Source organism: Pteronotus mesoamericanus, unplaced genomic scaffold (assembly GCF_021234165.1).
Source record: "Pteronotus mesoamericanus isolate MK-2021 breed Mesoamerican mustached bat unplaced genomic scaffold, CSHL_Meso_final contig_702, whole genome shotgun sequence".
In the NCBI taxonomy this organism is placed as follows: Eukaryota; Metazoa; Chordata; class Mammalia; order Chiroptera; family Mormoopidae; genus Pteronotus; species Pteronotus mesoamericanus.
Window position 1 is genome coordinate 3483013 of NW_026555239.1, and position 24003 is coordinate 3507015.

The following is a 24003-nucleotide window of genomic DNA, read 5'->3' on the forward strand; positions in this document are numbered from 1 at the left end:
TTGCACCGAAGGGTTTGCTGGACCAGGCCGGGCAGACCCCGGCTCTGCATTTGCACCCCTCCCCCGGATTTATGTCTGCACCATCATTCCGGGCTGTGGCGCTCGTGTGCCTCCTGGCACCCCCATGTTGTGCCTGGCTGGGCCATGTATTCCAGCCCCGGAGTTTTGGGGATATAATGCAAGACGAGAGTAACAAAGAAAATGCAAATTCAACGCATGGAAACACATCAGGCAAATGACATGAAAATCATGCAGCCGAGGTGAACTGGCCAGGACAGGCCTTTTCGTGTGCAGCCCTAGAGGTCACGTGGACTATCAAGGACATGGAGCCGCGCCCTCGGGGTCCCCCAGACCTGTGTCTTGCTTCAGTGGTGTTTGGACGGAACAGACCCGGGGCGCCCCTCCTTCTAGCCTCCTGCCACCCTCCAACCTCCTCCCGCCGCCTTCGGAGCCACCTCAGCCGCCCTCGGCCTCTGGAAGGAACCGGCATTGCTTTTTCAGCTTAACTCCTCATTGCCGGTGACCGCGAGCTGCCAACTTGGTCAGAATTATTCCACTGAGGCGCAGGCCCTGTCATCCGCCTGGTCCCCCTGCATCTGCCTACGACCCCCACGCCTACCTCCTTCTGGGCTTCTGTCTCCACCACGACAGCGCAGTTCTGGTCATGTGGGCCACCTTCTCCCCAAAGTGGCTGAGGAGCAGCAGGAGGGCCCGCGGGCTCTTTAAGACGCAAAACCAGCCCAGGGCCGCGCCCTCTTCCAGGATGTGCGGACACTGCTCCCTGTCCCAAGATGCGCGTGGTGACACTCAGGACACCTGGAAGCTGCCATGGTCCTGGAGAAGAACCTGAACCGGCCCTTTGGGACCGTGGATTCTGCAGCAGCTCTGTGACTTCCTGGACGAGCCACTTCCTGGATGAGTGGGTGAAACTCATCGAGAGAGTCCACATGCAACTTACCTCTGAAGCCTGCCCACGGGTGTCTCTTTGAAAGGCCTGCCCTCAAGCTCAACCAGGAGCCTTTGCAGCCCAGGGGGCTTCAAGGGTCCCCTGCACCCTGCGACTGGCTTCTGCCCTAGCCGCGCCCCGCCACCGCTGGACTCCCTCCTCACCTCCTGGAGCCTCTCCCAGGCCTGCAGCCAAAGGGAAATAACAGAGCTTTTAGCAACAACAGAAAAGAAAAAAGAAAAGAAAAGAAAGGGGAAAAAAAAGAACAGGAGGTCCTTTTGTGAGTCATTATCAACCTTATACCGCACATTTGTGAGATTTATGTAGAAAGGGACCTGTGGCTCTTTTCTCTGTCAGCGTGAACTCCCCAGAGGTCCGCTGTGTAGACAACAAAGGACCTGCCCAGGCCCCACCTGGAGAGCCCTGTGCCCCGGCCATGGGAGAAAAGACCGAGCGGGGTCGCCTCGGGGCCTTGTGATGTCGCTAGGGGATGTGCAGGGCTGTGGAGAGAGGCTGAAGGCGGAGTGGTGCGGTGGGCCAGGCTTGGGCACCCGGAGCCCGGGTTTGAATTGGGCTCCACCGTGTCCTAGACATCTCCAAACCTTGGATTCTTCACCTGTGAGTTGAGGAGGAGATTTTACAGGGTTTCAGACTAGATGCTCAGGCACTGTGCCCCCTCCCTCGGGAGGGCACCTGCCATTCTGCTGCCCAGGCCCCTCCCACTCCTCCCAGGAACACCGCCACCCGACTCTGTGCTTCCTACAGGAGCACCTGTTCTTACATGACTCTGCCCTCAGGTTGCTTGTGATTGGTCAGGGGTGAGGTGGGGTGGGTGCTGACTGGAGCATAGCCAATCAGAGCCCTTTCCTGGGAGTTTATTCTAGGTTCCTACCTGGTGAGGACAGCAATCTGCAGTGAGAGAGTGAAGCCAGCCGGTTGGGGACACAGGGAGGGAGAGCTGCTGGCCCCAGGGGTGCTGCTGTGGTTGTTCTGAGACCCCCACTGCATCCCTGTCCAACTCGGCTGCCCAACACTTCCAGGCGGTCTCCCACTCACTCCCCTCAGAGGTCACCTCCGCAGGTGTCACAAACTTCTTCCCCACCCCCATAAAACAAAACCAAAGCCATGGTGAATAGTGCATGTTCACAGTTTACTGGAGACTGAGCACGGGAGACATTTCTGCTTCTTTTTTCTCTCTTTCTCCTTCTAGCACCCCCTCCCCCCAACACACACCAGGCCCCTGTCCAGGCTCTCTCCTTCCCCACACCACGTCCAGCGGCTCCTCCTTCTCTGCGCCTGTGTCCGTGCGAAGCAATTGTCACACAAAACTGCTGAAGCAAACCCTGGATCTCTCCGAGGGACCGCCCGTGATTCTGCAAACAGGCACCTGGGTCCTCTGGTCCCCTGGCCCTGGAAATTGGGGGCTCCACCCACAGAGGCTGTGCAGGGTCCCTGCTGCCATTAGGACCCGGTACCTGAGCAAACGCACGCCTCCCCTGAGCCCAGCCCCGCCCTGTGCTGGCTGCGGGCACAGCCCCCAAGGAGGCCGACACCATGCCCATGGCGTGTGGTGCAGACAGGTGTGCCACCGACAGGAAGGGCAAAGGGTGCAAGACAGGAACTGGGGCTCAGGACTCAGAGATCATGTCTGGGGCAGGTGGCTGCGGGGACCGAGTCAGAAAAGGGTCCCTCCGCAGGGCACAGGGCCCCTCAGTGCAGAGCTGGGCCACTGCCTCCCACGGCTGCGCTCCCTTGGGGGGCGGGCTGAGGTCCCCAAGAGGGACCAGCACAGACAGAGGGAGGGAGCCAGGCCGAGGGAGCTTGGCCAGATGAGCCCATGTGACCAGAGAGACGCCCGATGTCGGCTCCCTCATCATCCCTGTCTCTGCTCGTCCGGCCATCTGTCCACGCCCGGTCCACGGCTGCCGTTCCTGCCAGTGAGCTTTTGTTTTAGGTGAGACAAGTGGCCCAGGCCAGCAGACCGATGAGAACAGCAAACAGAGGAACGTGGACCAGGGAGGGAAGGGAGAAAGCCCATGGCCCCCGGGGAACCGATCACAGGACAGAGTACCTGCAACGGCGTCTGAGTCCTGTGACCACGAGGGCGGAGCAGCTTTCAGGGTCGGGGAGGGAGGTCAGTGACCTCACACCCCAGTGCAGGAATGCCACTTGGGGCAGTTGGGTCCTCAGTGTCTGACTGGGAGGTCACGGTCACCCCGATTCCCAGGAGCAGGCCCGACCCCGACGCCAGGGTGCCCGAGTCCTCGTTTGCCCCACTGCCAACCGCCCGCCATGCGTCCTGGGAGATCATGGCTTGTCCACCTGGCTTAGCAACCCCTTTTTTAAGGCCACAGGCTCCCCATGGGTGTTGGAAGCAGGCATGGGCAGGAAAAGTGCTGTGGACAAGCGGAGTGAGTGGCGGCGGCTGAGGTGGCCGGAAAGCCTGCCTCAAACAGGAGCGAGGGGCAATGGAGCTCTGGGACGGAGCCCCTGGGGACTCGGGGGGGGGGGCGGGGGGACTGACCTGCCCTGACCCGGAGGGACACCCATGCGGAGACCCTGGGCTCCAGCATGGGCTCTGGGGCACTCTGCAGGACTGGGGGAGGGTCGCATGGGAGGGCCAGGTTTTCGGGCAGAGCAGGTGTCGGTGGAGTTCAGTTTGGGGCCTGCATTCGCTTCCGGAGCAAGGGGGGGCATGTGTGCGGGGGGCATGTGTGCGGGGGAGCATGTGTGTGTGAGGGGGCGGGGGCGACGCCGAGCTGCAGCCCAGGCCCTGGCATCGAAGGCCCTTCAGGTCAGGGGGTGGAGGAGCGGGGAGCTTGGCGGAATCAGGCTCCGACCCCCGGAGTCTTGGGCAGCCCTGGTCTCCGCGTGGGGTTCGGTCTCATTGGGCTCGTTCCTCTCCGAAGCAGCTCCCCCATCTCTGCTCACATCTACTCACCTACGTCCCTGACCGCTCTCCCCGGAGCTCAGAAGTGCTGCGTTGCCAGGGAAAAGTGGTCCCGGTGAGGGCCGAGGGCCGTGCAAACGTGCCCCTCCCCCTGCGCGTTCCTCCTTCGCCTCTGCACGTCTCCAGAGGCACCGCTGGGCCTGGGAGAGCCGCATCACCATGTTCTTCGCTACATGAGCGCCCGTGGGCGTCGCTTATATGGCGAAACGCCAAGGCCCAAGGCCCAAGGGCCAGGGACACACACTAAAGTCACATTCACACACGTGCCCACAGACACAAACGCGCATGTCCCGGATGCGGGGGTGGGAGCTGAGCCCCAGCACCTGCCCTTTGGCCGAGGGAACTAGCCCTGCGGAGGGAAGCACCGCGACCTTTCTGAAACACCTTTGAAGGGTGGGTGGTGGCGGGGAGGGGACTGGCCCTGACTGATGTGGTTTGTTGGATTGAGCGCCAGCCTGCAAACCGAAAGTTCGATTCGAGTCCCAGTCGGGGCACATGCCTGGGACGCAGACCAGGGCCCCAGCTGGGGGCAACCAATCGATGTATCTCTTGCACATAGATGCTTTTCTCCCTCTCTTTTCCCCTCCCTTCTCTCTAAAAAATAAATAAAATCCTTAATAAAATAAATTAAAAGGGGATCCTGGAGCCGCATGTCGAAAGCTCAGGAGAGGTGTCCTGGGAAGGCTTGGGGCGGGGCAGCTGCCGAGCCCCCCGCCCTGCCACCGTGAGGACGTCCAGTGATGGGGACAGCAGGGCACGCTCAGGGGCAGAGGGAGTGACCTTCAGCAGAGTCCAACCCCCGCTCCCTGAAAAACGTGCGCAGGATGCAGCCGGGAGGCGAACTGCGCCCAGCGCTGAGCCTGGAGCAGGGCAGCCCAGCGGGGTTCCTCACGGATGCAGCCATGGGCTGGGCCTGTCCCCCAGGTCCCTGTGCAGGGCCCACTCCCTGCGGGACTTGACTTGGAGGTAGGGCCTTTGAGAAGTAACTCCAGTCACACGGGGTCAGAAGGGAGGGGCTGAAGTTCCATAGGACTCAGTGGTCCTGGCTGCCTCCCCGGAAAGGCCACCCGAGGGCAGGGGAGCCCTCTCCAGAGACCATTTGGGGGGCACCATGACCTTGGACTTCCAGCCTCGGGAACTGCGGGGTCACGTCCTCTGCTGCTTGAGCCCCGAGTCCAGGTATCTTTCATGACGGCCCTTGGGGCTTGAAAGATGCCGCTCTGCACACCCTAACTTTCAGCGAGGACACCCCCCGCCCCCCGCCACTGCGCCCTCTCAGTCAGGGACCCAAACATAACTGAGCCCAGATCCATCGGTCACTACATCCTCGCTCAAGTGCACGTGAAGGCTGTCGCACGAGTCCTCGCTCGCCAGGAAAGCCGCGACGCAGTCTGCTGCAGCTGTTTATTGAGAAGTCTACAAATTGGAGCTTTTAAGAAAGATTCACAAAATATTCAGTTGAAACCACATTTCTGGTTCATCAGATTTCAAATACATTTTACTCTTCTGAACAATATATTCTAGTGCTGTCTAAAACACAGCCAAATTATTTCTTTATTCATTTATACACATTCTGTTAATTTTTTGAAAACGAAGATTAAGATAAAAAAATATTAACAAAACTACCCAATTACAACTACTGTTTTCCCACATACTAAAATATTTTCCGTGTGTCTCCTCACCTCATCCAGTTTCAATTATGGATGCCACACTGATGTCATAAATGCACGGGGGGAGGCCCCGCACTAGGTTTCCTGTGAAGCCACACGGCCACACTTGCCAAATGATTCATTCCTGTGGCGATGCGGTAGCTTAGGTTTGTTAGAGCGCTCACTGAGAATTATTTTTGAATTTACAGATCATACAAAATAAACAATTGACAAGGGGAGAGACGCTTTTGAACATTATTCTGAAATCCCCTTCATGGGTGGAAATAAAAAGGAAGCAACATGTCCAATGAGACAGCAGTCGTTTGGGGCCGTCTGTTTTTATCCTTTGCTCCACGTTTTAATGAAATGTGTGTTGTGAGTTTTGTTTCTCCAGGCACCCCTGGCCTCAGCTGATCCTGGGTGCCCCCCGCCCATGGGCCATACATGTGGAGACCCCCACAAAGGCTCTCTGTCCTTGGGGAGGTGGGGGGTGCCTCTGTCTCCAGGCAGACCCCCGGCCATTGAAATTACAGATTCCAAGAAAATAAAGCAAGGGTATGCATGGATGTGCCAAAAGGAGGGTGTGTGCAGGAAGTAACACAAACCAGAAATGACAATAAAGCTTCCACTACATCAGGAGAAATGCTACAAGTCAGTAAAGTATAGGTACCCTGTGAAAAGACAGCAAAACAATCTGCAAACCAGCCCGTCTTCACTGCAGTCTGCGTTGTGGCCGCTGGTTCACTGGCAGGGAATTTCTCCACGGAACACGCACGGGACGTCAGCATTAAGAACCGTAGCGGTCCTAAAGAGAGGGGACCCAGGAGAGAGTCACAAACCCTCCGCGCGGCTGGCATCCCCGCCACACGGCTCCTGCCGGGGGCTGCGCTGGAGGCTCCGTGCGGCTGCCGCTGCCCCACCGGGGGCGGCGCGACCCTGGGCTGCGGGGCGGGTGGGGGAGCAAAGCGTCCGGGAGGGTGGGCAATGCGGCCACGGGGCGAGCCCCGGGCAGCAGGTGCTGTGGGGGACGGGACGCCCGGGAGTCTGAGCCCTGAGCGGCCCACGGTCCGCCGAGTGAAGCAAGGGGAACGCCTGCCACTGGCTCCGTCCCCTCACCTGCCTGGGAGAAGGGGGGGGAGGGGCGAGCTACAAAACGGGACGGCCACCTATGGATCAGGGCTGCCACCTCCTCCTCGGAAGGACTGAGGGGCTCAGTGGCCCTCAGGGACGTGAAGGAGCTCTGCATCGTAAGCGAAACTTATGTCACCAGCAGCGGGGGATCAGCAGGGGCTGCAGGGAAGTCTGCACGGTGGGTCAGCCCCCTGACCGGGGCCCCTGAAGGCACCAGAGCCCACGGGCGGCCCTGCTCCTGGCGGCCAAGCTTCGCGTCCCTCAATAATAAGCAGGTTCATGGCCCGGGCTCTCGTGGGATCCAGGCGGCCTGAGGCAGTTACACAGGGCGGGGCAAAAGTAGGTTTACAGTTGCTCATTCGGAAGATAATGAAATAAATAATAAATAATGATCCAAGAATAAAGTCTGTTTCAGGTTTGCCCTGCCCTGTGTACAAAGCTGGTCCTTTGCTGCCTTATTTAAAAGACTGGAATGCTCTCTAAATATCCAACTTAAGGACTAATCAAATAAATTATGTGCATTTTCATTGAATAGGATGTGGTTTTTGAGGACTTTTTACTTAACACAAAAATGCTTGTAACAATACAGGATATAAAACCGTATATATACACAGTGTAATTTTTTTAATTGTGAAAAGATACACAAAGAGTGTTTTTTTAAAGGTGAAATGAATGCATAGAGATCTAGAAGTAAAACAAAATGCACCAAAATATTAACATTCCTCTGGGGCATGGGATTATGGGTCATTTTTACTTTTTTCTTAATATTTCTCTGTTCCAATATTGGAAACGAGTAGAGAATGATCATGACGATTCCCGTGACAACTGCCCTAGCATCATACAGTAGGAGATTTAAACAAATACGCAATGGTGACCCCTGGTTTTTATGATGCCCTGGGTTGCACTGTAGCAGAAATATGAACAAAATACAAAATCTCGTTTCCCAGCCCTTGAAGAATGGGGCGAATCCCACTGTCAAAGCCACGAACCTGCCATCACACTGCAACCATCCTCGCAGCCTCACTCACCTGAATCGAAGTCATGACGCCGTTAGCGAAGACGGACAGCTTCCCCGCCACCGACCTCACTCCCTGCCTCAGCTGGGCCATGTCCGGGGCGGCGGGCAGCACGCTCGCGAGGTTGTAGCTTCCTGCACACGGAGCGGATGCAGCTCGTCACCCTGCCGCCACAGCAGCACGGCCAGGGCCAGGCACTCGGGACTGGAGGTCCCATGGACTCTGCCCCTCCCCCACCCCACGAGCAGCACGTGGTACAGGGAAGGGGACCGCAGCGGGGGCAGGACTGGCCCCCCCCACCCCCCATCCTGCATTCAGAGCCAGCCGCTGGCCCTGCCGAGGGAAGGCGGGCCCTTCCCGCACCGCCTGTCTGAGCTGTGCGCCTCAGAGGGGCCCCTGCCTTCTCTGGGCCCGTTTCCCCCAGGCGCCCAACGCGAGACCTGACAGGGAAGCACTCGGTAACTGGCAGATGGGCATTTGTGGTTTCCACGTGCTCGGGGTCCCTTCCTCCCTCTTTCGGGAAAGCCTTCCGCCCTCCCTGCGGGGTGGCCTCCCTCTGACCCTACCCCAAGGGATGGGCGCAGACCAGGCCTGGGGCACAGGGCCTTCCCTGGGTTTTGTATTCTCAAGGGAGGGGAGCCGCCTGCTTGCTCTGGGGCTACTGGCAGGGCTACCGTACTGCTGCTGCTGCTGCTGCTGCTGCTGCGACGATGGCTGTCCCCCTCCCGCAGGCGGAGGAAGCCTGTGCCAGTGAGTGAGGCCCCCCAGGGGGGTGAGCCACAGGGGTGGGTCTGTAACTGCGCCGCTAGCGGAGTCTGAACAGAGCCACTCGCAGCCCGGTCTCCAGGTACAGAGGCCGATGCCCTATCTCCCCTGGCAAGGCCAGGGATAGCGGGGCGGGGGGGGGGGGGAGGCTGTCGCTGAGCTGCGGCCGCCCCACTGTGAGCACTAGCAAAGTGCCGCCGCCATGGGGGAGGTGTGTCGGTGCTACCACCCACACAGCTGACAACCAGGGTTTTGTGGTGAACCTGTGTCACACGGCTGTAGCAAGACGCTGGGGGGCTCGAGGACTGCGCGTGAACCCAAACACCGCGGGTCCTCTGGGGGCCAAGCCCAGCTATCCCCTAGGCCCCTGCCACCTGACCTGCCCACACCCGCCTGCCCCCAGATGACAGAGGCCAGGTCCCTTCCCAAGAACAAAAGAGCGCGGACCCGCTCATCCCCCTGCACGGACAGCAGCCGGGAGAGGCTGTGTCCTCCGGCCGCGCTGTTCCCAGGCCCACCATGCGGGCAGCGCTGTGCGTGCAGGGTCTTCCCCCCTCCGCCTCCAGCAGACTCTAAAATTTTGTAGGCTTTTGCCAACAACAGAGCAGAAGCCCAGCCCCATGACGGGATCTGGGTTCGAATCCCAACCCGGTCACTCAGCAACTGTGCTGCCCGCCTGTAAAGTGGGCCTTTCCAGTAAACTAGGAGCCTGTGTGGGATCCTGAGCGTGAAGGCCAGGATCCGGGGTCACCGTTACGCAGAGAGGTCCCACATGGCTGCGTGGGTGTGGGCCAGAGGTCAGCGGCGGTGACCTCAGAGGAAGTACCTCCACTGACGACAAACTCCCAGCCCGGGGCGTGTTTACAGAGGAGAGGACAGCTGAGGCCGGGCGAGGGCCCTTCCCGCATGCGGCTCCTCCCCAGAACCCGCCCTGGGTCCGGGAGACCTGCTGGGGGGCAGCGATCTCTCCCTGACTACGTTCAGTCCCCAGGTGCCCTGAGGTGGCTAACAGCACCCCCATGTCATTCCTCTCCTCCTCTTCTTTGTACAGGACTCCTGAGTTCTAACCCTGGCAGCAATATATGCCCAAGTGATAGAGTTCTGGTCACGAGGATGTAGGCAACAGTGCCTTGCAGGGCCGGGTGTGCCCTTCGCCTTTCCTCTTCCTACTTCCCGCAAGCTGGAATGCGGACGGGATGGCTAGCCTGGTGCAGCCATGTTGGGCATGAGGTGAGGTAGAGAATGGAGGTCATGAACAACAAGATGAAAGAGGCCTGTGTTCCTGACCAGGGAACGCCGTGCACCAGCCCCCAACTGCCTCCCCAGACCGTGCTCGAGAGGAACAAACTCAGATCTGAGTTAGCCTCTGTCACTGTGAGTTTACTTACTTAATCCTAACGATCTAAGCTCTCAGGCTCAGTTGCTGGGGCTCCCAGCCACCTTCCCACTGAAGTCCGGAAGAGGGACGGGGCGGGGCGGGGGGAGAAAGGAATTTCCTCTCCACCTGCCTGTACTCTGCCCCAGAGGAGTGTGGCTGGTGGAGTCATCTGCTCCATCAGCTCTGTCTCCCCTGGGGCCTGGAGGGGGCTGGGAGGGTCTGCCAATGGCCTGGCCCAGGGGGCACTTTCTGTATAGGATCCCATTTAAGCCTCAGTGCAACCGTCTGAGGTAGGTATTATCCACCTGCTTTCCAGAGGGGACTGAGGCTGAAAGCGACATGAAATGTTCAAAGTGTCCCGGCAGGGAGTGGTCGTGTCACCTGGGAGCCCAGGACTGTGACACCACCCGGATCAGACACCACATTCACACTGTGCTGGGAACACTCATCTGTGACAGTGTTTCAGGAAGATGACCTGCCAGTAGCTTGGGGATGTTGCCTAATCACAGGACTTGGTTTCCTCACGTGCTAAGCCTGGAATAGTAACTTCCACTTTACCTGACTTGCAGGGGAGGTAAGAGATCAAATAACGGTGGCTGATGGTCTTGGGAAAGTAAAATGCCCCCTGTGGAGAACATGTATTCCCGCCACAGACACCCGCGGACCAGCCCTTCTGGCTGCCCCCCTTACCTGCCGTCTGCTTCCTCTGCTCATCGAACAGATCGGCCGAACTTATGGCGGAACTCCCCGCAAGCCTCTCCAGCCGCGCCCGGGTTTCGTACTAGGCAAGATCAGAAGGGGGAACATCAGGCTCCAAACACCATGAGCAATTTACAGAAAGACTCATCCAGGGACTATCATTTCAACGTGTCCCCTAGGCTCTCTCTCCAACAGCTGCTGAAGGCCACTGCCACGCAGGGCTGGTGGCCTGCTGCTCAGGCCGGGGAGGTGGCAGACAGGCCAACGAACACCGGCACGGCCCGTGACCGGCGCGCAGGGCCATGCAGAGCGAGACAAGAGAGCGAGGCCGCTGTCGCGGGGCTGCTCTCACCCCCGGCCCCCCGGAGGCCCTCTCCCAGGCCCGCCCCGTGTCTCGTGGCTGCCCTGCACGCTGCTCCTCAGAGCCAGGCGGAGCCGAGGGGCGGGGGCCTGGTGGCACTTTAAATATTTATTCTTTAAAACAGATTTTATTTATTTATTTTCAGAGAAAGGGGAAAGGAGAGAGAAAGAGAAGGAGACAAACATCGATTGGTTGCTTCTCGTACGTGCCTTGACTGGGGACTGAAGCCGCACCCAGGCTTGTGCCCTGACTGGGACTCGAACTGACAACACCCAACTGAGTCACACCGGTCATAGGCCACACAATCTTAAAATGCGGTGAAAGTTCTACTGCTACAAAATCAAATCAGTACACTTTAGGAAAGCTTCTCTGGATGGTCCAAGAAGCCTGGTGGCGCACCCGGCTCCAAAGCTCAGCACATGAGCGCCTGGGGGTGGGGGAGGAAGCCCACGCCTCTCCACTGCTGTTTGAGGGTTGCTGCTTAGCAGGGCTCCACGCAGACAGCTCACTAACACTCCCGAGAAGTGATGCAACAACCTGAAAATAAACATACCTACCCTCCAAAAACACAACTACATACTTCATTTAACTGCTCTTAAAAGTTGTTAAGTAAATTACAGCTGTGTCAGAATTGCCATGAGTTTGTTCAAAAGATAATGAATGAATGGCTGTTCACGACACCACGAATGGAGCGAGGGGCGGAGGAGACAGGCCCTGCCTTCAGCCACTGCCGCAGCTGGGGCAGCGAGGAGTGGCGGCCGTCAGAAGGCCCTGGGCGGGCATGGGTCCGGCCTCCAGCTCTGGGGGTGCGGGGCTCCTCGCAGCCCCAGGCCCTGCTCCATGGGCCCGCACAGAAGCTCTCTGACACTCACCTCGGCTTGGGCTTGTCTCCCAAAGTACATATCTGATGAAATGGCTTTGACGTTGCCAAACTTCTTCTGGGCCTCATCTGTATTTTCAACTGGCTCATAGTCAGGCTTGCGGCGAGTAGTAGGTCTACAATTAGAAACAGCGAAAATAGGAGAGCAGTAAGCTGGCGGAACAGTTTTCTACCCCCATCCTGCTAGGAACAGTGACTTGGACAGCCTCCCACAGGTCGCGCCACCTTTGCGGGAGTCCAGGAGTCCAGCAGAGAGGTCCCAGCACACCACTGGGGCAAAAACTCCATGACTGGGCACAGTAAAGAAGGTAAGGGGAGCAGCTGCGCTTGGCCCGCAGTGTCCCTCCCTCAGGGCGGCACAGCTCTGAGACGAGGGAGACCGCTTGGCCCACGCTCTCCCATGGGGGCGAGTGAGAGGGCGGTGCGCGTCTGCCTGGTTTCCCCAGCTGCGCGGGACATGGCCGAGGGCTGGGGAACTCATCGAAGGCCCATGGGCCCTGCTGGACGCACGGCAGACCACATGAAGAGGCCCGCTCGCGCACCGCTGGTGCATCCCGCCTGCGGAGCTCCCCAGCGGCCCACTGGCGCCATGCAGTGCTCGTGTGCTTCGCCCGTGCAACACCCCCGCCCCCAGAGCCGGCGCCCTGCGCATGCGGAGGGCAGGGTGAGCCCGTTGCGGTGGGGCTGGGAGACAGCACGTGGCCTTGCGCATTTCAGGGCCCCATCCTAGGAAAGCAGACGGGGCACTTGCAGTGCCCGGCCTGGCGTGGGGGGACTGAGAGAAGATACACCGTCATAACAGTCCACCCAGGAGGGGAACAGACGTGTGGAGTGGGGGCACCCACAGAAAGGGCCTGAGAAAGCCTCAGGCTGCCCAGCAGGGCCGACTGTCAAAGGGACTCGGCACCCAAAGCCAGCAAGTCGTTAGTTATGCAGGAAGTGACTGGTTCTTCAAGTGCAAGGACAGCAGCACAGGACTCTGAGGAACGCGAAAAATCAAGGACAGGTGACACCACAAAGGGAACACTAACTTCCCAGCAACAGGCCCCAAAGAACTGCCTGACAAAGGATCCAAAATCCTTGTTGTAAAGAAGCTAAGCCACCCACAAGGACACAGACAGACAACTCAGCAAAACCTGGAACACAATACGCACACAAAAAGGGAAGTTGAAGAGTCACAGAAATCACAAAGCAGGACCAAAAAAACCCTCTGGGCTGAAGAATACTATAAAAAAAAAAAAAAAAAATGCAACAGAGAGCATCAACAACAGACTTAATCAAGCAGCAGAAAGAACCTGTGACCTCAAAGGTAGTTTATATTAAATTATCCATCAGAGGAGAAAAAAAAGGATGGGAGAGCGAAGAAAGCCGACATGAGTGATGGGGCCCCATCAGGCAAACAGCTGATGCATTAGGGGAGGCTGAGAGGACGGGAGGGAGGAAAGGACTGACCGTGTATTTAAAGAAAGAGCGGCTAAACATCTCCCCGACCTGGAGAGAGACGGGCCTCCAGGCAGATGAAGCTGATAAATCCTCCAACAGATTCAATCCAAAGAGGTCTTCACCAAGACACACTCTATAAAACTGTCAAAAATCAAAGACAAAGAGAATTTTGAGAGCAGCAAGAGCGAAGGAGCACACCCCCAGCGCTGGGACTCGGGGAGGGCGCTGGCAGGCTCCTCAGCAGGACCCTGGAGGGCCAGGGGGCAGCGACGACACATCCGAAGTGCAGAAGGGACGAAGCTGCCCATCACTGCACTCGTCTCACAGAAAATGCTGAAAGGGGTTCTTCAAGCGGAAATGAAAGGCTGCTAATCAGTAACGTGAAAACGAATGAAAGCGTAAAACTCACTGGTAAAGTCAAGTGCAGGATACTCTATATAACGGCAACATGTAAATCACTTAACTCTAGTATAAAGGTTAAAAGACAAAAGTGGTAAAAATAACTATAGCAACAATAGTTTGCGACACTAAAAACATAAAATGTAGGTGGGGAGAGTAAAAGGTAGAGTTTTTGTATATAATCCAAGTTAAGTTGTTAATCAGCTTAGAATATGCTGCTATAACTATGTTTAACCTAAGCCTCATGGCAATCACAAAACAAAAAACCTATAGTAGATACAAAAAGACAAAGAGAAAGGAATAAAATCACAAAGACAGCAAGAGAGGAAGGAATAAGAAAACTGCAAAATAAGTAGAAAACAATGATATGGCAATAGTTATCTTACCTATCAATAGTAACTTTAAATGTAAATGGATTAAATTCTTAAAAATCAAAAGAGAGCTGGCTGAATGGATTAAACAAAACAACAACAAAAAAAACGAGACCTGGCTGGTGGGGCTCAGTTGGTTGGAATGTTGTCCTGAAAACCAAAAGGTCGTGGGTTTGGTTCCGGTCAGGGCACATGCCTGGGTTGTGGGTCTGGTCCCTCGGGCGCATGCGAGAGACAACTGATCAATCTTTCTCCCCTTTCTCTCTGTCTCTCTCCCTTCTCTTCTCTCTAAAATCAATAAGCATGTCCTCAGGCAAGGATAAAAAAAAAAAAAAAAAAGAAAGACACAACTACATGTTGCCTACAAGAGACTCACTGCAGTTTTAAGGACATGCATAGGCTGAAAGTAAAGAGGTGGAAAAAGATAGTCCATGTGATGGAAACCAAAGGAGAGCAGGAATAGCCGTACTTCTATAAGGCAAAATAGACTTTAAGCCAAAAACTGTAACAAGAGACAAAGGTCATCAATGATAAAGGGGTCAATTCATCAAGAGAATATAACAGTTGTAAATATATATGCACCCACCATGGGAGCACTTAAATATGTTAAGCAAGCATTAACAGATCTGAAGGGAGAAACTACAGTGTTGCAATGATGATAGACTTCAATATCCCACTTTCAACAAAGGACACATCGCCCAGATAGAAAATCAATACGGAAAATCGGACTCGAACTGAACATTAGACCAAAAGGACCAACAGGCATTCAGGACATTCCGCCCAAAAGTGGAAGAATGTGCATCTGAAGTGCCCATAGAACATCCTCCAGGATAAATCACACATTAGTTCACAAAACAAATTTAAATCGCATGTTAGGTCTTAACAAATTTAAAAAGAATGGAATCATGTTAAGTATCTTTTCCAACCACAATGATATGAAAGTAGAAATCAGCAACAGGAAGAAAACTGGAAAAGTCACAAATATGTAGATAGAAATGAACACATTCCTGAACAACCACAGGGTCAAAGGAGAAATAAAGAAAAAAAAGTCTTGAAACAAATGAAAATAGAAGCACAACACACTGAAACTTATGGGAGGCAGCAAAGCAGTTCCAAGAAGAAAGTTCCTGGCCCACAAGTACACGCAAGGGCACTCAGCACTATCAGTCATCCGGTACCTGCAAAGCAAAACCACAGCGCTGCGTGCGGTGCGGATGGGAGGCAAGGGAGCCCGCACACTGCTGCGGGGCGGTTAGCACAGCCACTGCAGGAACAGTATGAAGGTTCCCAAAAATTAGAAAACAGAAGTAAGAGACAGCTGCAATTCGCTGGAGCACTGCTCACAAAAGCCAGGACGTGGAAACAACCCCAGCGTCTGTCAACGGGTGAAATGGGTACAGAAACTGTGAGAGGTATAACACATACACACACAGTGGGATATCACTTTCCATAAGAAACGACACCTTGACATTTTGTGACAACATGGATGAATCTGGAGGACATTCTGTTAAGTTAAATAAGCCAGAGAAGACATATACTATGTGAGCTCATTTATAAGGAGAATCCAAAATTTTTTTAAAAAGTCAAACTCAGAAACAGAGTAGAATGGTGGGGGAGGGGCTGGGCTGTGGAAACGGGCAGACGTTGGTCAAAGGCACACATTTTCATTTATAAGATGAATATGTTCTGGGGACCTAATGTTCAGCATGGTGACTATAGTTAACAATACTGTAGTCTACACTTGAAATTTGCTAAGAGAGTAGATCTTGTATTCTCAGCGTGTACGTACACACACACACACCTCGCCCCCCCAAAAAAAACCCCCAGCAAAATAGGTTAAACTAATTTGAGGTGAGGCAAATGTGTTCTTATTTATAATGTATAGAGATGCCACTTTACGTTCTATAAAAGCTGACAGGCCACTTTAAAAAAGCCTGAAAATTCTAGTTAAAAAAAAATCAATACACACCCAAACCACACAACATTTGAAGGAATTTTCCATTTGAAACAGGCTGTCGTTTCACCGTCAGCTCCACAGGTCAGTTAGTAAATACTGAACACGCTGTGATGCACGCGGGATGCGGCTCCACGTCACAGGGGACACAGGATGAGCGTGTACATCCAGTGTCCCGGGACAATCCCTAGTTACACCGGTGGACCGCGGTGACCTGCTAGCATCACCTTGCGCTGTCAATGCTCCCTGGTTCGGACAATAAACTAAACAGTCCCTCATTCATAATGCCCCCAGCTGGAGACCATTGGTGGTGAACGGGCAAGCGGACTCCATGATAAGGAGGCACGAGCACAAGCACAGGCAGGAGTCTCAAGGCACCAGGAGAAGTCAAACAGACCAGTCTAAATGGATTGATGCCACATCCTTCCATTTATAGCGCATTCTGGGAAAGCTAAGGTCAGGAAACAGCCCGGGATGCCAAGAATATTCTTCCAACAGTAGAATGAAATCGTTCACGAGCCCCAGGGACTTTCCCCAGAGAGGACAGCCCCGCTCTCTGGCCCCTCGCACCTGTCTGGGGAGCCTGTGGTGTTCAGAGCCGGGTCAGTGTCTTTGATGGTCTTCTTTTTCCAATAGGCATCGGAGCTGTCATCCCAGCTAGAGAAGGAGCTGCTCCTCAACTCCATCGGCTCATCGAAGTACCTGTAAGACGAAGGGAGGAACGGTGACTCGGGAGGACCTTGCTGAGCCCACCCAGGCCGGGCGAGCGGGGACTGCAAGCCCCGGCTCCCCAGGGGGGTGGGGGGAGGCAGCCGTGGGACCTGCCCAATGAGACAGGAGCGGAAAGGAGGCGAGTCATTGCCAAGGAGGTCACTGTGCTCCATGCGTCTGTCCCCTCTTCCGCTGTTTTCCAGCGGCTGCAACCTCAGGCAGGGGACGCCTCTATTTATCTGGATGATCAGGGTGCCACCGAAGGACGGGCGGTCTGGACAATCACCTGCACCTTCAGCTGACTTCAGTGAACAAGGGTAAGCCTTGGCTGTGTTCACATCTGGGGGGATGTTTGTCACTGCAGCATAACCTAGTCTATCCCAATAGCACATGACATCTTTAAGTGTCACCCACCCCGATTATTTCATTTTCCCGTTCTGGGTACTACGCATTTCATTTTCCTGGCGTCCAGTTCTGCCAAGTTAGGCAGTCACAAGGAGACGTCGCTGGGCCTGGGAACGGACCGCATGCGAGGAGCTCCTTGTTGGCGACCCCTGCCACGGGAGCCGCAGGACAGGGCTTCAGTCCTCCCAACAACTGCCATTCCAGGTAAGCGGTGTTAATTAGCCTCCTCTGGGGCCACAGCACAAAGCTACAAAGTGCTGAAATGGATATAATGCAGAGGCTCCTTGCGGCTGGAGCTGCGAGCTGGACCTGCAAGCTTCTCGGAGGAGATGCTGCCCTCTGGGCAGTGTACTCTTTAATTAGCTGACCAGGACCGACACGGGTGCTGCCCGGAGACCAGCTCAACCCTGGCTCAGCTTTTGGTCCTGCGCAGTGAGAGAAGACGCTCAGACCACCGTGCTCCAGCGGGTGGCTCGGCTGACTGGAGCAGTGTCCCGCACATCAAAGGGTTGGGGGTTTGAGTCCCAGTCAGGACACATATGAAAAGCAACTGAGCGATACTTCCCTCTCACATCAATGTTTCTCTCTCTAAAAATCAATAAACATATCCTCAGGTGAGGACTAAAAAAAAAGAAATCTTTGACCACGCGTGGCAGGCTCTGCTGGAGCAGGACAGAAGCTGGTAGGTGAGGTGGGTGCATCAGAGCCTTAATGAAATGTGACGGTGCCATCTTGGAATCCATGACAGCTTAGGATAGGAAAGCCCAGCTAGATACGCACTCCTGCAAAAGCTGGAATTCAAGGAGTTCAGAAGAGAGAGGCAGCCTCCAAGGCCTGGGTTTTGGGACAGGAAGGACAATGGGAGAGAATGCGGTGGCTTCCCACATGCCACCCAGGCCTGTGGCAGATCAGCCACACAAGGAAACCAGTGAGCACCAGCTCCGACGCCATCAGGGGCTGCTCAGAGGCAGACGGCCTGGGTGGGCAGAGGGCCCTGTCATCAAAGGGGGCACCAAACAGCCCTGGCCGGTGGGGCTCCGTGGGCTGAGTGCCGATCTGTGAACCGAAAGGTTGCCTGTCTGATTTCCAGTCAGGGCACAGGCCTGGGTCGAGGGCCAGGGCCCCGCTCGGGGGGCATGTGGGAGGTGGCTCGGATCGATGTTTCTCTCACACATTAGTGTTTCTCTCTAAAAATAAATAAAATCTTTTTTAAAAAAAAAAGATGAATATAAAAACAAACAGGCAGGGGCCCTGGTCAGCTAAGACTTGGGGGGAAGCCAAGAACAAATATACTCTTTTTCCTGGTAGGAAAAAAGAAGCGGGGGGGGGGGGGGGGCGGGGCCGGGGCGGGAACCTGCTGTTTGAGGCAGACGGTGTGAACTTCCATGGGTAAGAGAGAGAGCAGAGTCTCCAGATGCGGTTTCTGCTTTCTCTGGCAAAAGGGCCATTAGGAGCGAGCGTCGCCGCACTGGCCTTCCCTCCGGCAGGAAGAGTGCAACTGGGCCCCAGTGGAGGCCCCGGGGCTCTCCCTGCACTGGCCAGCGGTGGGGCTAGGGGGCGGTGGGGGGCAGGGGCCGTGGGTTCTGCTCGGAGGAACAACCAGCCACAGCCGTTCAGGGCAGAGACCAGGACGATGATGAAGCCACCTGACGTCACGCCAGGGAAAGAGGGTTTGAAAGACGTGGGATTGTGTTGGCCTGGAGAGTTAACTTCAAATATTTGAGGAACTTATTTGTAAGGGCCCAGGGGAAGGAACTAAGGCCGATTCAATGAGGAACTTAAAGAGTATTTTCTAAACTCCTGCGAAGGGCTGGTGCCCTTTTAGGTGAGGATACAGGGCAGAGACATCTCCCTGCCCTTGCTGGGCTGGCGGATATGAGCTCAGGAACCTGGGGAGATAAGCAAATATGAACAGACCGAGGAGGGGGAAGTGGAGGGGGCTGCACAGTCCCCTGGAGGGTGCGGGGTGGGTAGGGGGACACGGGGCTGGAGGTGGTTGGAACTTCCAGGTTCTTCAAAACTCTGAGGTACTGGGAGTTAGGATTTTGCAGATTTAATATCACTGCAAGGAAATAAAATATTCATTCACATAAACCAAAGTGTTGGAACAAAGTGGCATCAGATTTTAAGAAAATGACTGAATTATTCAAAAACAGGAGAGAGAGGGCTGCCCTGCTGGGATCCTACTGACTAGCAATAGCTGCTGCGTGTTCTGTAGCGTTCCAAGCACTGGGGTGGCGAAGTCTCCTCCCCACTCGCCCCTGTGGGAGGCTCCCTGGGCTCGCACACGGCGCAGGCGGCGCGGCAGCTGACCATGGACAGAGAGACGCCAGGCCAGGCTCCCGGCTACCCCTGGGAGGACGAGGCAACGGGGCCACTAATGGCCACGGTGCACTCGCCTTCCCTCGGAAACACGACAGTCTCCAGATCTCATCTCCAAATCTTGGCTGACTTTCTAACATTGTGATTTCTAGATCCTAGTTCTCAATGCTTTTCTCTTTAATTTTGCCCTCCTCCTCCATCTTTCTCAACCCTGAAAACATCCCTTAAAGTCCCTAGGTGAGAGCCCCCGCACATCGCATATCTGAGTTAGAGCCACAGACAACCACCCGCCCCGAGGGCCACGCTGACATTAGAAGGCTGGGCGAGCTGTTCTAGATCCGTCCTGTTGTACTCAATGCACAATTACATTGTCTATGTCCTGGAAATAATGGAACTCAATAAAAAACAGAAAACAAAAATATGGCTGATCTTATTTTTAATAGAAACAGCACTCTTTCATAATTCATACTATTCAAGTTCTAATGGGCTAATGAATAATTTGAAAGCAATGAGAGCTCTTCATGGAACTAATATGCTTGCTTTCTAAAAGGTCAGGTGGCTGTGACCTCAGCTGCCGAGGCCTGAGAGCGTCCTTGCTCTGCTCACAGTGGTTACGACCTAGGCCTAGACAAGGCCAGTGCTTCCTCACGATAAACAACACACCAAGGTCTCGCTGGCAGAAATCCAGCAAGTGTAGTCTGTATAAAAACACCATCTGCTCCTGGTTTCAAACATAAATAATTGTTTCATAGCAACGAAGGCCTTTAGGGCTGACTCTCCCGACCAAGCGACCGGAGGAGAGGCCGGCAGCAGTCCCGAGCTGCCAGCAGCCGGGCAAAGCCCTCGGGAGCCCGTGGGGGGCCAGAGGCAGGCATGCGCTGCAGAGGCGTCTGAGGGCCGCTCCCCTTTCCCACCGGGCCGCGCAGCAGCAGTACTGACTTAACCCGAGGTTTGCTGGCTATACTCTCTGAGGGGCGGAAGGCGAACCCGTACCACTACCCCGAGTCCTCCGACCACACGCACTCCCTGGCCCCGCGCGCAGCTGATACGTGCGGACCCTCACGTAACTCGCACACCAAGCCCAGCACTTCCTTTGCCGTGCAGGGCAAGTACAGAAATACTTTCTGAGGGCATGGCTCGGGTGTCCCCACTAAGCGAGCTGAAGCTGGTGAGTCGCACCGTTTACCCACAACAGGCAAACAGGAAGCCTCTGGCTCTCTGAAGCGCTGACAGTGGACACCACAGAAACTGCCACTTTTTTTTTCTGGTAAAATATCTGGACTTGAAATAATCCGAAGCTATAGTAAGAGAGGTTTTCAAGGATAGCACTCTCCAGGAGCTTGGACAAGAGAAAAATGGACACACAAGTGTCCCATACTTGAGGCCGTGCCAAGCCTGTCTGTGACTGCCACGCAACCCCACAGCCCTTCGACGTGGCTGCGACGGGACCGCGACGGGACCTGGCCCGTGAGCACCACCCGCTAATGACAGGCGCACATTTGAGTTCCCCAAACTGTTAACATGAAGGTGGTGCTCCCTGTGATTTATTTAAGTGTCTAACAATAGTGATTAAACATTTAGATTGAGTCACACGTCTCTTGAATTGGGTTTATGTAGAGTAACAGCAGGCAAAATAACATTAATTATAGACAAGGACCATCCCAAACGCTCTGTGTGCATTAAGTCCTTGGACCCTGCACTATGCTGTGAGGCGGACGCTGCCAGTGTCCCTAATGTCCAGACGGGGAAGATGCAACACAGAGGGGTTACACACTGTGGCCACAGTCACACCGTCATCGGGTGGCAGAGCCAGGATTCAGGTCCAGGCCGCCTGGATCCCGGGCCCACATGCTCAGCCCTCACCAGTAATGCCCCAAGTTTACTTGGAGCGCCTTTAGCAGGACCCCCTCTGTGCCGGGCAGGCTGTTGGAGGAGCCTCCCAAGTGAGACGATTTAAGTCCAAACCCACTCTCCCTGCCCCGCAGGCCGCCGGAGCCTGACCCGCCGCGCTCTCCACGGCAGCTTTGCACTGTGTTGGGCAACTCGTCTGATCAGATGGCGAGTGCTCAGGGACAGGCTTATCCTGCGAGCTCTTCAGGGCACCAACAGTGGTTTTTATTTTATTTATTTTTAAAAAGATTTCAAAAACTATTTTTAGAGGGGAGAAGGGAGGGAGAAAGAGAGGGAGAGAAACATCCATGCGCAAGAGATACATTAATTGGTTGCCTGTGCCACACCCCTTACTGGAGACCCGGCCTGCAAGCCAGGCCTGTGCCCTGACTGGGAATCGAACTGGTGACCTTTTGGTTCACAGGCTGGCACTCAATCCACTAGAGCCACACCAGCCAGGGCTGACAACAGTGTTTTTATTAACACACACACACACACACACACAAGGAGAATTTACTGAACACTCTGCGTGGCTGCCCAGGGAGGCCTGGGCTGGCATCCTGAATGAGAGCGGGTCAGCTAAAGGCTCGGCTACGAGATGCCCACAACACGGCGCGCGCTGGCAGGGGTGTGCACATTTCTCCTGTCTCCCCTTTCAGAGGAGCACAACTTTCCTATCTTGTTATCGAACATTTTAATATTAATCGTTTCCCTAGTTTTTTCCGAAGGACACCCCTGACTCCAGCCAAAGCTTTTAAAAACAGTGAAGTAAACTGATTTGTATTTGCTCCTCCTGCAAATAAATAAGTACGTTCACACCAACTGCTGCTTTTCAGAACAACGCCTTAGTGATGACTTTGAACAGATTACCTCGAAGTAAAACACGACTCATCGCTGTCATCGCTGTACTTTTTCCTTGGCTTTGCCGTGGCCGGCGTTTCCTGTTCGATGGTCTGCATGTCCGCAGTTGCCGAATGTGAAATGCCACTTGAAAAAACAGAATAAAAGGGGGAAAATTATGTTAGTTAGTTCATAAAGACAATTGTGTTCACCGAGGAATGTTTTCATCTATACTCTCAACAACAATTAATTGATTGGTAAGGTTAAAAACAGGAACAATAAAACTATTTTTTTTGGTATGGACAGCAGTGAGGACTGTAACGAATACCACAAGACACAGTCACACACTCCAGGGCTGCTGAGGCGCCTGCCGAGCGATGAGTGGGACCGAGCTCCCATTTCCGGAGAATCAAGCCTGGGAGCTTCCAGGCCACATCGAACACCAGCGTAAAGCGAAACAATCGAGAAAAGGAGGGAATACTGAGAAAATACTGTTAAGGTGGAAAATAACAGGAAAACTCCACCCAGGGTTGGCGAGCTGGCTGAAGCTCTGAAGCTGCGCTCCAACAGCGGTCCTACCTCCTGCTGCTGCCGAGCCCCATGCCCAGCCTCTCGGACTCCGCCTTCTTCTTCCCGCTCAGGTTCGCCTTTTCCTCCTTCTTCATTTGAATCTCAAGGTCCTTATAGGCCAATCGTAAGGATGAAACACTGCCAGAAAACCAAAGGCTCCTTAATTCAGCTTTAAATCCGTGCTCTCCATTTGAAATACTCAGCAAAATTAAACATGTCACTTATACTTTCAGCTTTGTGCTTCTCTCCATAATTAACAATGATGAGGGCAAGGGGGCACTTTTTAAAGGCTGTTGTTGAGTAGGTGCTCAAGGTCATGTAAGTGAGTTTATATCACTTTTTGGTTATGCTGAACCTACAGCACTGTCCTAGTTTATCTATTACCACATTATCTATTACCACATGATAGTAACTTATACGACCTATTACATATGACAATGTACACCAAAATTATTTCTATATAGGATATTAAAAAAGAGAATTTTTTACTTGGACTGATATTTTATTTCCACATTACACATCAAAGTGTGAGGTTAGTTCATTGGTTTAGGATAAAAATACATACACACTTGACTTCACACATATATGAATTAAGAAGGGGTTACTAATTGCAACAGATGCTTCAATTTACAAGAACATTTCCCACAGGTTCTCTTCATGTAACCAGGCCTCTGAAAGCATCTAAAACAGACAATCACTCCTCTGCCAACAGGCTTTTCTGTACGACCAGTCAGAAACTGAGGGCCTCTTTATCAATTCCTGTTAAAAATGCTGCACCGAAAGGGGCAAAAAGATGTATAAAACACTGTCTCTTATTCTCAGATTTCTGAAAGTACTATAAATACTTCATTTCTCATAAAGAAAACTATGCCCATTTTGGCAATAACAAGAGCATTTTATCATATTAGTAAGAGAGCAACAAAACTTCAGGGCCCAGAAGAGCGACCTGTCTACCATATTGGCATTTTTAAGCTGTCGTCCATTTTATAAACTCGCATAGCATGTTGTGAATTCCGCATAAGCAAGGTGCTATGTAAATTTCCTAATAATATAAATGCATTTCCGTGTAGTAACAGGGAACAGCAACAGAATTTCTTGCTAAGGAAGAATAATCTTGCATCTACTGTTTCCTTCCTTAATGAGTCAAGCAGGGTCTCTTCATTCTGTTTTAATCTGGCTGTTTGTTTTCTTTACTCTTCATCCTGCGGCACAGGCTATGGCAATACACCCATTTTATTACTCAGGGAAAAAAAAATACTCTTTCAAGCATAATTTTGGGAAGGAAACAATAGGTCTGTTTAAAATCAGGAACAGATACCACTG

The 24003-nt window shown here is 53.9% G+C and overlaps 1 protein-coding gene across 1 annotated transcript in view; it reads right to left on the reverse strand.

Annotated features, from left to right (window-relative positions):
* Positions 1-5293: 5293 nt before the first annotated feature.
* ARFGAP3 (ADP ribosylation factor GTPase activating protein 3) overlaps positions 5294-24003 on the reverse strand; it is a 44451-nt gene continuing 25741 nt past the window's right edge. The window contains exons 10-16 of the mRNA XM_054582482.1: positions 22690-22818; positions 22141-22257; positions 16513-16644; positions 11768-11891; positions 10526-10616; positions 7705-7826; positions 5294-6350 (exon numbers count right to left, since the gene is read on the reverse strand). Of these exons, the coding sequence (XP_054438457.1) occupies positions 6333-6350; positions 7705-7826; positions 10526-10616; positions 11768-11891; positions 16513-16644; positions 22141-22257; positions 22690-22818 (733 nt within the window). The 3' untranslated portion in view covers positions 5294-6332. The remainder of the gene's footprint in view (positions 6351-7704; positions 7827-10525; positions 10617-11767; positions 11892-16512; positions 16645-22140; positions 22258-22689; positions 22819-24003) is intronic.